This window comes from Ctenocephalides felis, unplaced genomic scaffold (genome assembly GCF_003426905.1).
Source record: "Ctenocephalides felis isolate EL2017-DRISC unplaced genomic scaffold, ASM342690v1 CF-g0.4_SCAFFOLD_03572, whole genome shotgun sequence".
NCBI lineage: Eukaryota > Metazoa > Arthropoda > Insecta > Siphonaptera > Pulicidae > Ctenocephalides > Ctenocephalides felis.
Window position 1 is genome coordinate 45,364,377 of NW_020539726.1, and position 12,349 is coordinate 45,376,725.

The window sequence follows — 12,349 nt, forward strand, 5'->3', positions numbered from 1 at the left end:
AGCAGTTTATAATTAACAAAAACGTTATATTGTTAGAAAATATTGCAGATTATGTAATTTTGTACAAGTTTTCCAAATAAACTGGTTATATTCAATAAATAGTTTCATTGTTCAACTATTTTTTCCAAACTAATGAATCCTAGTTCTTATTTAGTTAGATTAAATTGCTTTTAAATTCTTGAAATCATTACAAGCCATTTTTGGAAAAACATTAAGAAAATGCCATATTTGTTTTTTACATTCTTCAATTTTATTATAAAACGATTCAGAAAAGCTCAAAAAATTGAAAAAACACAAATTTAGCAAAATAGGTACAAATTCCCATCACACATTTTGGGAATGTTTTGGACATTTCATAGAACACAATAAGGATTCAATAATAGTTATTAACAAGATAGATTCTTGAACAAAACAAGCAACGTTCTGATTTGTATTAAAAATATTAAAAACAATTTGAAAGGATAAATTGTTACTAATAGTCGTAACTATAGTAGTACCATTTTGATTAAAATTTTCATCTTTATTTTAGGATTTAAAGCTAAAAAATCGCATTTTTTCTAATAAAATCCTATTACCTTTTATATTATGATCTTGTTCAATATAATCTTTAGTTTGCTATTATATAAATAAGAAAAGCAAAAATTCTTACCTTGAGCATGTTTCTGACGAAGTTTGTTCAGGATATTTGTAGCATCAAAGCCTGCATTGTCACACAATTGTCTTGGAATAATTTCCAAAGACTTTGCTACCGCTGCAATCAGCAGTTGCTCCTTGCCAGCGATTGTTCTTGAGTGATCACGTAGGGCTTTGGATAATTCCATCTCTATTGCTCCACCACCTAAAATAGAAAAAGGATATATAAGTCAAACATTTTTTATAAAAATGTAAATTTTACACAATTAGTGTAGTTGCATGTATCCATTCCATTTACCTGCTACAATAGCATCATTTTTCAAAGTCCTCCTAACAATCATGATGGCATCATGAAGTGACCTCTCAGTTTCTTCCAAAAATTGTTCAGCACCTCCTCTCAGAACCATTGTGCAAGTCTTGGCATTAGGACAGCCTGAGAAGATGTTGAAACGTTCTCCACCAATTTGCACCTCTTCAAAATAGTCACAACTTCCTAGTTCGCTGGCTTTCAAATCTTGAACTGTGCTCAGAACTGCACCTCCGCAAGCTTTGAGTGTTCTGGAGAGGTCTTCATCGGGTACACGGCCTGCACAGAACATATCCCTAAAAAAGGACACAGGGATTATGATTTGGTAATAGAAATTTGGAATAGAAATTTATATAAATTTGTATATATACCTGTCTGAGAAGTACTGTGTTGCTACATCACCAATTGGCAGTTTGGACAAGACAACATTGGCACCAGAAGCATGGATTTTTGCTAATTTGTCGTACAAGATTTGCCATTCTGCATCAACTATTTTTTGGTATTCGGATACTTTGTCTACACGAACCTGAAACAAAATAATAATTAGATTTGTTGATTTTCACCATTTTAAAGCAAAAGTTTATTTCTTTTATATTTATGTTATTAAACAGTTGTTTATGCAACTTGATTTAAGGCCAAATACCATTTACACTTAGTTTAGATATAGATTTAATAATTTTCAACACTTACCTCTGCATTATCTCTTTCAGCTTTCAGTTCCAACTCGATATTCAGCAAGGCAATCTTGCAGTTTTTGTAAGACTTAGGCTGCATTTCAAAACCAGCATAAGAGAAGGTTTTCTTGAAAGCCACACCTATAAAAAAAAAATATTTATTTTAAAAACGAAATAATCTTGGTTCTTTAATTAGAGTTATAGAACAGAGACTTAAAGAACAATTAGAGAGTTTTAGAACAGTGATTGATAAAGTAGTTTATGTCGACTGCCATTGGTGCAAATTATTGCAAGGGGCAAGCAATAAAAAATTCTATTGCCCAAGAAATGAAAATAAGGGTCCACATCCATTATAAATTTTTACTTATTGCTTACTTTGATCTGAGATTTTAAATATAATTATTAAAGGTATAAATTGAAAATGTGTTTCAATGCTCTAATTTGTAGTACAGCTAGAATATTATAAAAAAAAATCTAAATCATGTAAACAGAGAGTCTGCCCCCTGAGACATAAAAAGATTTAGATTGATATCAAACCATATCAAATATAATTAAAATTCTATTAATTTATTCTATTATTGTATGAATTCTTCTAATTTACCTGCAATGAGTTGTGAATCTTCCAAAGCACCCCCGCTGACTTTCTTAATTCCAATCATGTCCAAAGGCAACAAATCATCTAATTGTAAAACAGCATCTACTACCATTTTAGAAAAGAAATCTCTTTGCTGGTGAATTAATTTGGAACTCAAAGCTGTGGCTGCACACTTTTCTAATAAATTCCTACTAAAAAAATGATATAAATAATATCATGTTATATAATATATATAAATACATTATTTAGTTAGATTGTTATCTTTTCTACCAACCTGTTTTCTGCAGAATCAGATTTGTCCAGTTTTACAGACAAAGCATTGATTTTTTCCAAGCACAAGTTCAAAGCTGTTCTCATAGCTTTGATTATAATTCTTGGATGAACACCTTCTTCAATAAAAGGCTTCATTTGGCGCATAAATTCTCCAGCAAGTAGAACTACAGATGTTGTACCATCACCGACCTAATATAATCCAAAATTTAATACTACAATAGATTTAAAATTTAAAAGTATAATTTAACTTTCTAGTAATATCTTTCTATTAACCTCTGAATCTTGAGATTTGGCAATATCAACCAAAGTTTTGGCAGCTGGATGCACAATGTCCAGCAATTTCATTATGGTGGCTCCATCGTTTGATATTGTGGATTTGCCATTTCGGTCCACAATAAGCTTGTCCATACCCCTTGGGCCAAGGGTGGTACGGACCTAAATAGAAAAAAATAAAAAAGACTCAGCTTAAAATCAAAAATTGCACTTGGTTTAGTTTGATTTTATTGTGTTGATGTTTTACATTTAATTTTTTTATACTATATAATTACTTACAGAGTCCACAACAGATTGGCAGGCATTTATGTTAGAAACCAATTGAGGTTTTCCCTGAGAGGAATCAGTTCCTTCTTTTAATAACAAAATTTGAGGTTGCTAAAAAAAATAGAAAAAATCAATTAAGCATACAAATGTCACGCCTCATGAATTTGTGCAATCCTTCTAGAACAAACATGGTAATTTCAAAGAACATTCTGGAATAATTAAACGATAAAAAACCAAAGTAAAATCATTTAAAGTTTAGCACAAGCGTAAATTTTGCAGGTTTTGTTTAATATAATGGAAATGTGATGTATTTAAATAAAATGTACCTGAAATGTACATAAAAGTTTGAGGTTAACTTTGAAAGTGGTTTGTGTTGAAATAAATATGTAGTATTCGAGTGCATTTAATAAATTTACTTACCATGTTGGATTGTTTTGTTTGCTTGGTTTAAAGGGTATAATCGCACACTTTTTCACAAATCTTTTAATAACAAAATTAAGCAAATAATCCTCGTGCTCGTGTCGGCCTACTCACTCCCGTGATGCGATACACAGAAACAAAAAACACCAACATAAAAAACTATACATAAAATTAAGGAAGACTTCAAATACTTTGAAAACAGATTTATGAGAACAAAAAATAAATTATTATTAATTATATTTTAAAAAATAACATTGTTAATAATAAATATTAAATTAAATTAAAATTTTTAATACAAATTTCAATTTCAATGTTGGCACACGATAAAGTTGCGCAACCAACCTCACATCAATCAATACAGCTGTCATTCAACTGTCAAATCACACGTGAACTACAAATTTGTAATTAAAAATAAATAAATCTCTTCCATATAAAATGACTAATAAAACAATAAAAAACCAAGATTCCCTTTACAAAGAACAACTAGAAAATGTCTATTTAGAAGTATATGTCTCAATCCCATCAAACATCTGTTAACACCCCTTTTATACCCATTTGTTTATATTTTAGTACTCGATCTTGAGAAGAAAATTACAAAGCAAAGTCGAAGCCCTAACTATTATGAATAAGGAGTTGAATGAATGTAGATTAGAGAGAGACCAGTATAAATTAATTGCAGAACAAGGCCAGTCTAGGTATTCCTTGAAAAAGCTTTCTAGTCAATATAATATTGGAACCTTTTCTGGTACTTTGGATTATGATAGAAATTTTGCTACGAGTGTTAAAATGTTAAATGATTTGAGAGAGGAGAATAAATCTTTAACTGTAGAGGTAACGACACAAATATGATTTCATATTAATTTGTTTGCTAATATAATATATCTATTAGATTGGTAGATTAAAACAAAAATTATCTGACCGTGATGGTGATGTAAGATTACTTAGACAAAGATTGCAGTCCCAAAAGGAAACAGAAAGCACGTCAAAAACAAGTACATCATTTACAAATCATGATCGGGAAGATTTAATAAAACAGTTAGAAATATTGAATGAAAAGGTAGCTAGTATATATTTAAATTCATGTGTAAGTAGTTAAAATTACATTTTCTTGTTTATATCGAAGGTTAAAGACTTAAAATCGGATCTACGCAGTATTATTGATGAAAAAGAAGAGTTGATATCTGAGAGGGATGCTTACAAATGCAAAATACACAGACAAAACCATGAACTGAAAATATTCATGTGTGGGGATAAAGAAATTATAGAAGTAATACATTGTATATAAATATATTTATTGATTTATATTTGTATTATAGTAGAAGAGCCAGTGAACTATTTGACTAACCTGTTTTCACAAAGCCAGAATTTTTTTTAATGATAATTTATTATCGGCCCATTAAGAAAATACCATTCTGGCAGTCATTCCGCGGTTGCGTCATCATCCCTTCAATTTGTGAAAATGTAAAAAAAAAATTTTTTTATAACTTGCTCGCACAAGGCTCAAATTTTGAGGGTGTCTTCTTTTAACTGTTCAGAAAGCATATGTAAAAAGCCAGCCCATTCTGACGGTTGCAAGGGTCTGCCAGAAGAGTACATAATAGTCATGACGCGCAAGGGTGTGGGCGCATTGCCATACATAATTGACTAATACCCTTGTATTTGAATAATTTATACGCCATTTTAAAGGTCATTTTGAAAACATCCGTTATACCAAACTTCAACTTTGTATCTCACCTTATGGCCGAGATATCATTGAAAATATGCCAAAGTGGCCCCTTTTTCAAACTCAATTTTTGGCGTAACCATAAAAGATATCGAGAAAAAAATTACGTGATTCTACTCATATTGGCTTAAACCACATAATGTATAGTAATATATGCTAAATAATCCTTTATTATTAGCTAAAAAGGATAAAATAATTTTTCAATTAATGTTTTCGGATAGTGCGTTTTGTTCAATTACTTTATTATTAGCGTTATTTAAAAGCTTATTGTTTTCTCTTTTAGTACTGCAAATATGGTTTAAATCAAATTTGTGGAACACTTTGAAAAATTGAAGAAACCAGAACCAGTACACCCGCGCGTAACGCTAATAGTAGCCCGCATAGAATTCGTTCGGTCGGATGTGCGATTCGATATCTTTTATGGTTACGCCAAAAATTGAGTTTGAAAAAGGGGCCACTTTGGCATATTTTCAATGATATTTTGGCCATAAGGTGAGATACAAAGTTGAAGTTTGGTATAACGGATGTTTTCAAAATGACCTTTAAAATGGCGTATAAATTATTCAAATACAAGGGTATTAGTCAATTATGTATGGCAATGCGCCCACACCCTTGCGCGTCATGACTATTATGTACTCTTCTGGCAGACCCTTGCAACCGTCAGAATGGGCTGGCTTTTTACATATGCTTTCTGAACAGTTAAAAGAAGACACCCTCAAAATTTGAGCCTTGTGCGAGCAAGTTATAAAAAAATTTTTTTTTTACATTTTCACAAATTGAAGGGATGATGACGCAACCGCGGAATGACTGCCAGAATGGTATTTTCTTAATGGGCCGATAATAAATTATCATTAAAAAAAATTCTGGCTTTGTGAAAACAGGTTAGTCAAATAGTTCACTGGCTCTTAGACTATTATGGGAATTGTATATTGGCAGGATTTAGATATGGATTCACTTATAATGGAAAACAAATATTTAGCAGATCGAGTTGCACAAGTAGAGACTGAAAAAGAATTAGTTAATCAAACGCTCCAAAACTACAAGGTAGGCCTTAAAAAATGGAAACTTGTATTCACTTTCTTATCTATTTTTTTCATTTACCTGTAAGGAATGCACTGATGATAGTGATTAAGTTTTGTAGCTAATTGTAATAATATAATTATAAACTAATACTAAAACATCCTTAATTTCATGAAATCGACTAACAAATTAATAAAACTAACAACAGAGTATGCTAGAAAATAAAAGGAAAAAATCTAACATTAAGTTAGAAATTGCAGATAATGAAACGATTATGACACAGGAACAAGGTATTATTGTAAATAATACTTTACATATTATAATTTTTAAAGTATACTTATGCATTTATACTTGATGTTTTATTAATTTCTTATTGCAGTGGCCCATTTATTTGAAAATAAACTAACTTTGGATTCTGCCATTACGTCAGCAAAATTATTGGAAATAAAAAATTTTGTTTATGGTGTTATTGAAGCCTTAAATGACCGCACATTAGCCTTGGCACATCAACGAAAAGCTAACAAGTAAGTCACAAGTAATAAATAAATTATATAATAGAATATTAATTAATTATTATTCTACAGAATTCTAGCTACAAGAATATCAGATCTAGAACTTAAATTGAATCCAAGTAAAAACAATGGTACTAAGAAAAAGTCAACACCATCTCAAATATTCTTACAAAACTATAACCCTGCAAATGTCGATTCTAATTTTGATGCAATGTTAGATGAGGAGTTAAAAAAATACGACAAGTCTGAAAAAAGTATGCCAAAACATGAAAATGGTGATCCCGAATGTAATGGGTCTCAGAATTTAAATGGTTTTGCTAAAAATGGTGAAGATGACTTAGAATTGCCTCCGCACTTAGATGCTTTGCTTAAGAAAGCATTGGATGATATAAAACAAGAGAAGGAAAAAGATAACAAAGATGATTAATTAATTATAAACATATCTGTTTTTGATTACTTAATTTAAATAACCAAAGATTTTTAAACTAGTCATATTTAAAATTGTGTTCATGTATATATTGTGAGAAATGTATATTTAATTTATTATAAATAAATATGTATATATGTAATAAATGATACTTTTTTCAACTCATATATATCCTAAAATAACGCCATTAAAATTTTCCATTTTTATTCTGTATCAAATATATATATATATAACTATTTTTTTTAACATTTTTAACAAATACAATTAATAGGTAGCACTTTAAGTAGTCTTTATACATTATACAGGCAAACTTATATTTTTATATATAATAGATATTAAGTTAAATAGATAATATATATGTTTGTTTATGAAATTGAAGAGAACTCTTGCAGTATAGCCTGCAGGTCCATACCTCCAAAATCTAAATTTGATCTGGTGTCATTTACAATACCGCGTACAAGCGTTGTGAAAAAAGATGTATGTGTCGGCTTTTCTGTGTATCTGTTGTTGCAAAAATAGATATTTTAAAGACTACCCAGGATAAATAATAATAATTCAACTTACCTTTCATATTGGTCTAGTGAGTCTTGCAGTTTCAATGTGAGACTATCGTAGTTGCCTCTTACAACTTCCAGCACCTGTTCCTCTGTTGGAGTGGACAAGCCTTTGCTCTCAAGCCAGGCTTGAATTTTGGGGGCAAAATGATTTGTGATTGCTCTTATATTAATTAGACCATTTGTCAAACGCATTGCGTCTTGTTTGTACTCACAATCTAATGCTGAATACCTTCTTGCTAAAAATAATTATGCAATTAATTATGAATAAATAAATTATAACATTTTTCTACTCACCCATTAAATATAAATTATCAAAAACATTTGCCACCCTGTTCAATTCATAATACAGTTCATCATAGCTGCTTGGTGTTGGCAAAAATGTGTCTCCATACGTGATAAATAAATTAAAAACATTAACAACTCTCAAAAGTAAATCAAAAACATTCATTTTTTTGGCAAGGTGATTCTCTGCATCGACTAGATATTTCACAAGATGAATTAGAGCACACCACAACTGTTTCCAGTCATAGTCAAGACGAATACGAGAACGTTTTTGGTAACACAAAACTCTGTGTATAATGCCAATGGATAAAAGGTAGAGCTCCATTGGCAATTTTTTCATCATGTGGGAACGAATGAATTCCACTAACAGATCTAAAATGATAATAAAAATAAATAGTATGTATATAACTGTAAGTAAATATAAATGTATATTTATATTACCTATGAGTGTAGCTGCCAATGGTTGACTCTGCCCCATTCTCTCTGTATTATTAATCTTCCTATGCCGCATTGGCATCCTGTGGAGTCTCACTTTATACAAAATATTACCATCGTGCATAATTGTATTCGCATACTGGTCCTCAGCTATACAGCTCAGTACAATAAAACACAACTTAACATTATTACAACTCGTTTCACTTTTTAGTATCTTGCATAACAATAGAACAGTATTGAAAGAAAGTCACCAACAAATTGCTCGGTAGACTTGTTAAATCAGGATTGGAAGGTGAGAACATGTTGGCATTAATTGATGTTAAATTTGTGTTATTTTGATTCTTGTATTGTTCTGAATTTGTGTTTTCTTGAGCTCCATCAGAGCTATCAGTATGGGCAGTGTTGTGTAAAGTGTTAGACGGGGAAGGGGGCGCACTCGAGGCTTCTGTTTGACTATGAGTTAATGTGGTGATAAAATTTCGGTTGAGATGTACTGCTTCATAAAGAGCTAGGAGTAATGCATTGTTGGCCCTAAAAAAAAACAAACAAACAAATAAAAAACTAATACATTCATATATTGATTTGTTATCTACCTAATCTGTTGCCCCCTTGTGCCTTGCGTTTCATCTGAAACAAACATGCTTCCAACCATTGATGTAAAAGAAGTCAACCACGATTGGCCTTGCTGTGAAGAATTATTTTCAGAGTTTTGAGATGAATGTTGCCGGCAAAACTCTGACAAAGATGCAGTTATTACTTGTCCATATCTAATAAAACATTTAGAATAAAATTGTAATCCTAGATTTTGTTATAAAACTCATGCATACCCATTTAGTGCTAACTCATCATCTACTATAGAAAGTTTTACTATATATGGATTTGCAGCTTCGTGTTTTCTATAGTTTACAAGTAATGTCAATAGCAACACAACATCATGACCTAAAAAAATAGAATTAATAGATATTTATTCAATTAATGTATCATTTATCCATTTACCATGTGCTTGACGAGATGTAGAATGACTTAAAAGTTGAATTAGGGCTTCAAAAGTGCTGTGAATCATCACGTATTCCAAAAGAGTATTTTGACTAACATTATCAGTTCCTGTGACTAACACGAGCAGTAATTTTAAACATAAGGCTTTTAGACTATCTGGCAAATTCCCTAAAAGAACATGAAAACTATTTAATGAATAATAATTGAATAATATTCATTATTACTAATTAATTGATTAAGTAAATAAATATTATGTCCATAACAATATAAATAATAAATGTTATTAAAATTACCCGTTAAAAATAAATTAATATGATCCAGCAGGGTCGTCATTCTTTCTTCAGCAACACTAAACCCCATCAAAATATTGATCACATCAAATCCTGATTCCATTGAAGTCTTTTTATATACAGCATGCGTTAACGCACACAAAGTTTGTAAGGCATAGACTACTCTAATGTGGTGCTCTTGACCTAAAGAAATAAAAATAAATATATTTTGTTCAAACCTTTCAAAATTTCTATTACTACCTAAGGTTTCTACACATTGCGCAAACAACAAATTAATATTCTCCTTCATCCCCAACAACTGTTCATTCGTCAATCTCAAAATCTCTGCCTCCAGACTAACCGCTTTCGGTTTCAACAAAAAGAATTCATCCCAGAAAGATTGTACATTCACAGGAGGCTTTTCCTCCCCTCTGAAGAAGGACTCATATATCAAGACTACTTTTTCTTTGAATTGTCTCTTGGAGCCCGAGCCACTTCTTTTTCTGGTCGTCATTTTGAAAACACTGTAAATAACGATAACGGTGGTTAAGGAAGAGACTGTGTTTTTATTTATTTGTATGGAGAAAGTCTTTGAAATTATAATCATTTTAATTAATTGAGGTTATGAAAACAAAACAAGTGATTTGGAAGTGAATTTAATTCAAAAATACCTTGGATTTTAATCCAGTGGAAAGGGAAGTGATATTAATTCTTATATGTAATGGATTTTAATTAATATTTATTGTATTTTCATATATATTTCAACATATTGTTTAAGAATTTGTCACATATAATCATGTTACACCTTTTGACGTTTTGATGACATTTTGATTATCCCATCTGGTAATACTAAATTTAGACAAATAAGAAAACCGATAAGATTTTAAATTCAAATTTTAATTTATCTCTAAAATATAAGGCTATTAACTAGAATTTAAAAAAATGATTCACTACATTTTATTGACAAGCATCTAGTGTCATTTAATTTAGTTTATCAGTTACTTTATAATATATTTATTTATTAGTATGTAATAATTTTTTTTATTTAATTTTGTTGATATTCAAAGGAAAAAGATTTATTTAATGCCTTTAACCTAGTACTGATTATGAAAGAATACTCAATGGTTTGCAATAAATTCATTTCATTGTGAAAAGAAAGTGGTTTGTTTCAACAATATAATTAAATTAAAAATGATTTGTTTTGTTGCTTCTCGACATGATCATTTAATGTAAAATTTTCGATATTTCAAATAATTATATGTGTAAAATTTTACATAATTATTTAACAAAAACAATTCTCACATCTTCAAATAAAACAATGTTCACATCTTTCACAATTTATTTCATCTTTCAATATTCTATTCTATTTATAAACATAATTATAATAATAATATTTATAAATTTCATAATAATAAAATTAACCTTATATGTACACAAATTTATTATATTATATATTAATCTCGATTTATATAACTTCACTATTAGCTGGTATTTTCTGCTTGCTGTTGCTTTTTGAGTTCTAATAGTTTTATATGTTCTTCTAGAAGAGGATCTTCTGTTCTTGGACCAGATTGCATCTGTCTTTTAGCATTATTACGCGTTTCTTCTAATTGATAAGACCAATGCCTAAAAGCAATAGAAATTTAAATATAAGGTAATTTAACTATATATTTATATATATTATTACCTCAATTCTTGCACTGTGGTACCCGTAAGATACAATACTGTCAGTGAAATAGTACCAGCAATACCTCCCAAAACCAAACCTAAACCACCGCCAACTATCATGCCCTTAGGGCCCATTCTGAATTTGTATAAAGCCCCTGTTAACGAGCCTGCTGCCAAATATTCCCATATAGAAGATCTATCTCTATAAACTGATATGACCGTAGTTATTGTGATGTAAGAACACGTGAATAATGCTAATCGCCAGCCCCACATAAATGCACCTTGAATAATAGAAAAAATTAGGATGTTACATGTATATACTCAAACTAGTATTACCTTTTCCAAAACCGATAGTGACTTGGTTTTGCAATTTCTGTTTAGCCTCTTGCATACTCGTGAATGATGTAGCTTGGTTATTGGACATGAAATCTTCATAAGCCATTTTGGATTTAATGAAGCCCCCATAAACGGCACCTGTAAGTGCTCCAAAACTCGTAGCTTGCACTATAGACGTTAATTCTGGGCTGATTATTCCAAATTCGTCCATTGAAAACATTTTATATAACCTATCCTTCGGTGTTTCAGATTCCAATTTCTTTTTGATCATTTCTGCCGTTGTTTTTGTGTCTGGGAGTATATCGTGGTCTGTAATAGGCATTACGCCCGCTATTAGGGGGGTTAATCTACGTAAACTACTTCTAATCATTTTTATTTATTATTATAATTTTAGCACGCAAGAATGTGCAGACAAACGTCATAACCTAGAAATGTCATACGATAAATGTCAAATGAAGAAGAGGATAAGGGTGTAGTCACACAGGGGTAAATGTATAATGGAAATTTATACTCTGTGTGATACACCTTTAGAATGATAACGGTTTTTGTATTTTCAAAATTTCATCGTCCACGTTTAAAATTTTTGGAATTACGTTTTAAAATATACACGTATTATGAAATATACAAATAGTATTAATGTTTTAAGTCCGATTGCCATCTAAATATGTTTAATTAAAATAAG

The 12,349-nt window shown here is 30.3% G+C and overlaps 4 protein-coding genes across 4 annotated transcripts; 1 reads left to right on the top strand and 3 right to left on the bottom strand.

Moving 5' to 3' along the window:
- Window positions 1-792: 792 nt before the first annotated feature.
- LOC113387662 (T-complex protein 1 subunit eta) lies at window positions 793-3,638 on the bottom strand (the record flags this gene model as incomplete). The annotated part of the gene is given in 9 exon segments (XM_026625022.1): window positions 793-838; window positions 932-1,236; window positions 1,312-1,466; window positions 1,631-1,755; window positions 2,216-2,397; window positions 2,484-2,671; window positions 2,756-2,917; window positions 3,035-3,133; window positions 3,443-3,638. Coding segments are annotated over 9 exon segments (1,265 nt in total), but the record flags the coding sequence as incomplete, so codon positions are not given.
- A 176-nt stretch (window positions 3,639-3,814) lies between these two features.
- On the top strand, window positions 3,815-7,165 carry LOC113387845 (coiled-coil domain-containing protein 149-B). The gene is made up of 8 exons (XM_026625226.1): window positions 3,815-3,946; window positions 4,013-4,273; window positions 4,332-4,499; window positions 4,566-4,709; window positions 6,102-6,209; window positions 6,394-6,475; window positions 6,565-6,709; window positions 6,770-7,165. The coding sequence occupies exons 1-8, from the start codon at window positions 3,878-3,880 to the stop codon at window positions 7,122-7,124; spliced, it is 1,332 nt and encodes a 443-aa protein (XP_026481011.1). The 5' UTR covers window positions 3,815-3,877; the 3' UTR covers window positions 7,125-7,165.
- Window positions 7,166-7,483: 318 nt separating this feature from the next.
- LOC113387703 (armadillo-like helical domain-containing protein 3) lies at window positions 7,484-10,468 on the bottom strand. Its single transcript, XM_026625068.1, is given in 12 exon segments — window positions 7,484-7,625; window positions 7,689-7,917; window positions 7,976-8,335; window positions 8,405-8,606; window positions 8,608-8,687; window positions 8,769-8,929; window positions 8,992-9,165; window positions 9,226-9,337; window positions 9,395-9,562; window positions 9,688-9,867; window positions 9,925-10,187; window positions 10,335-10,468. Coding segments are annotated over 11 exon segments (2,055 nt in total). The 5' UTR covers window positions 10,178-10,187; window positions 10,335-10,468; the 3' UTR covers window positions 7,484-7,489.
- A 600-nt stretch (window positions 10,469-11,068) lies between these two features.
- On the bottom strand, window positions 11,069-12,094 carry LOC113387852 (RPII140-upstream gene protein). Its single transcript, XM_026625234.1, has 3 exons — window positions 11,668-12,094; window positions 11,351-11,612; window positions 11,069-11,289 (listed from the first exon to the last, which is right to left on the bottom strand). Exons 1-3 carry the CDS (start codon window positions 12,035-12,037, stop codon window positions 11,145-11,147), a joined length of 777 nt encoding a protein of 258 aa, XP_026481019.1. The 5' UTR covers window positions 12,038-12,094; the 3' UTR covers window positions 11,069-11,144.
- Between the last annotated feature and the right edge of the window lie 255 nt (window positions 12,095-12,349).

Coding starts and splice junctions, on each gene's coding strand:
- LOC113387845 (XM_026625226.1), top strand. CDS start 3,878: ATGACTAATAAAACAATAAAAAACCAAGATTCCCTTTACAAAGAACAA. Junction 4,274..4,331: donor ATAAATCTTTAACTGTAGAG/GTAACGACACAA, acceptor TATATCTATTAG/ATTGGTAGATTAAAACAAAA. Junction 6,476..6,564: donor GATTATGACACAGGAACAAG/GTATTATTGTAA, acceptor TTCTTATTGCAG/TGGCCCATTTATTTGAAAAT.
- LOC113387852 (XM_026625234.1), bottom strand. CDS start 12,037: ATGATTAGAAGTAGTTTACGTAGATTAACCCCCCTAATAGCGGGCGTA. Junction 11,613..11,667: donor CACTATCGGTTTTGGAAAAG/GTAATACTAGTT, acceptor CTATTATTCAAG/GTGCATTTATGTGGGGCTGG. Junction 11,290..11,350: donor ACCACAGTGCAAGAATTGAG/GTAATAATATAT, acceptor TATTGCTTTTAG/GCATTGGTCTTATCAATTAG.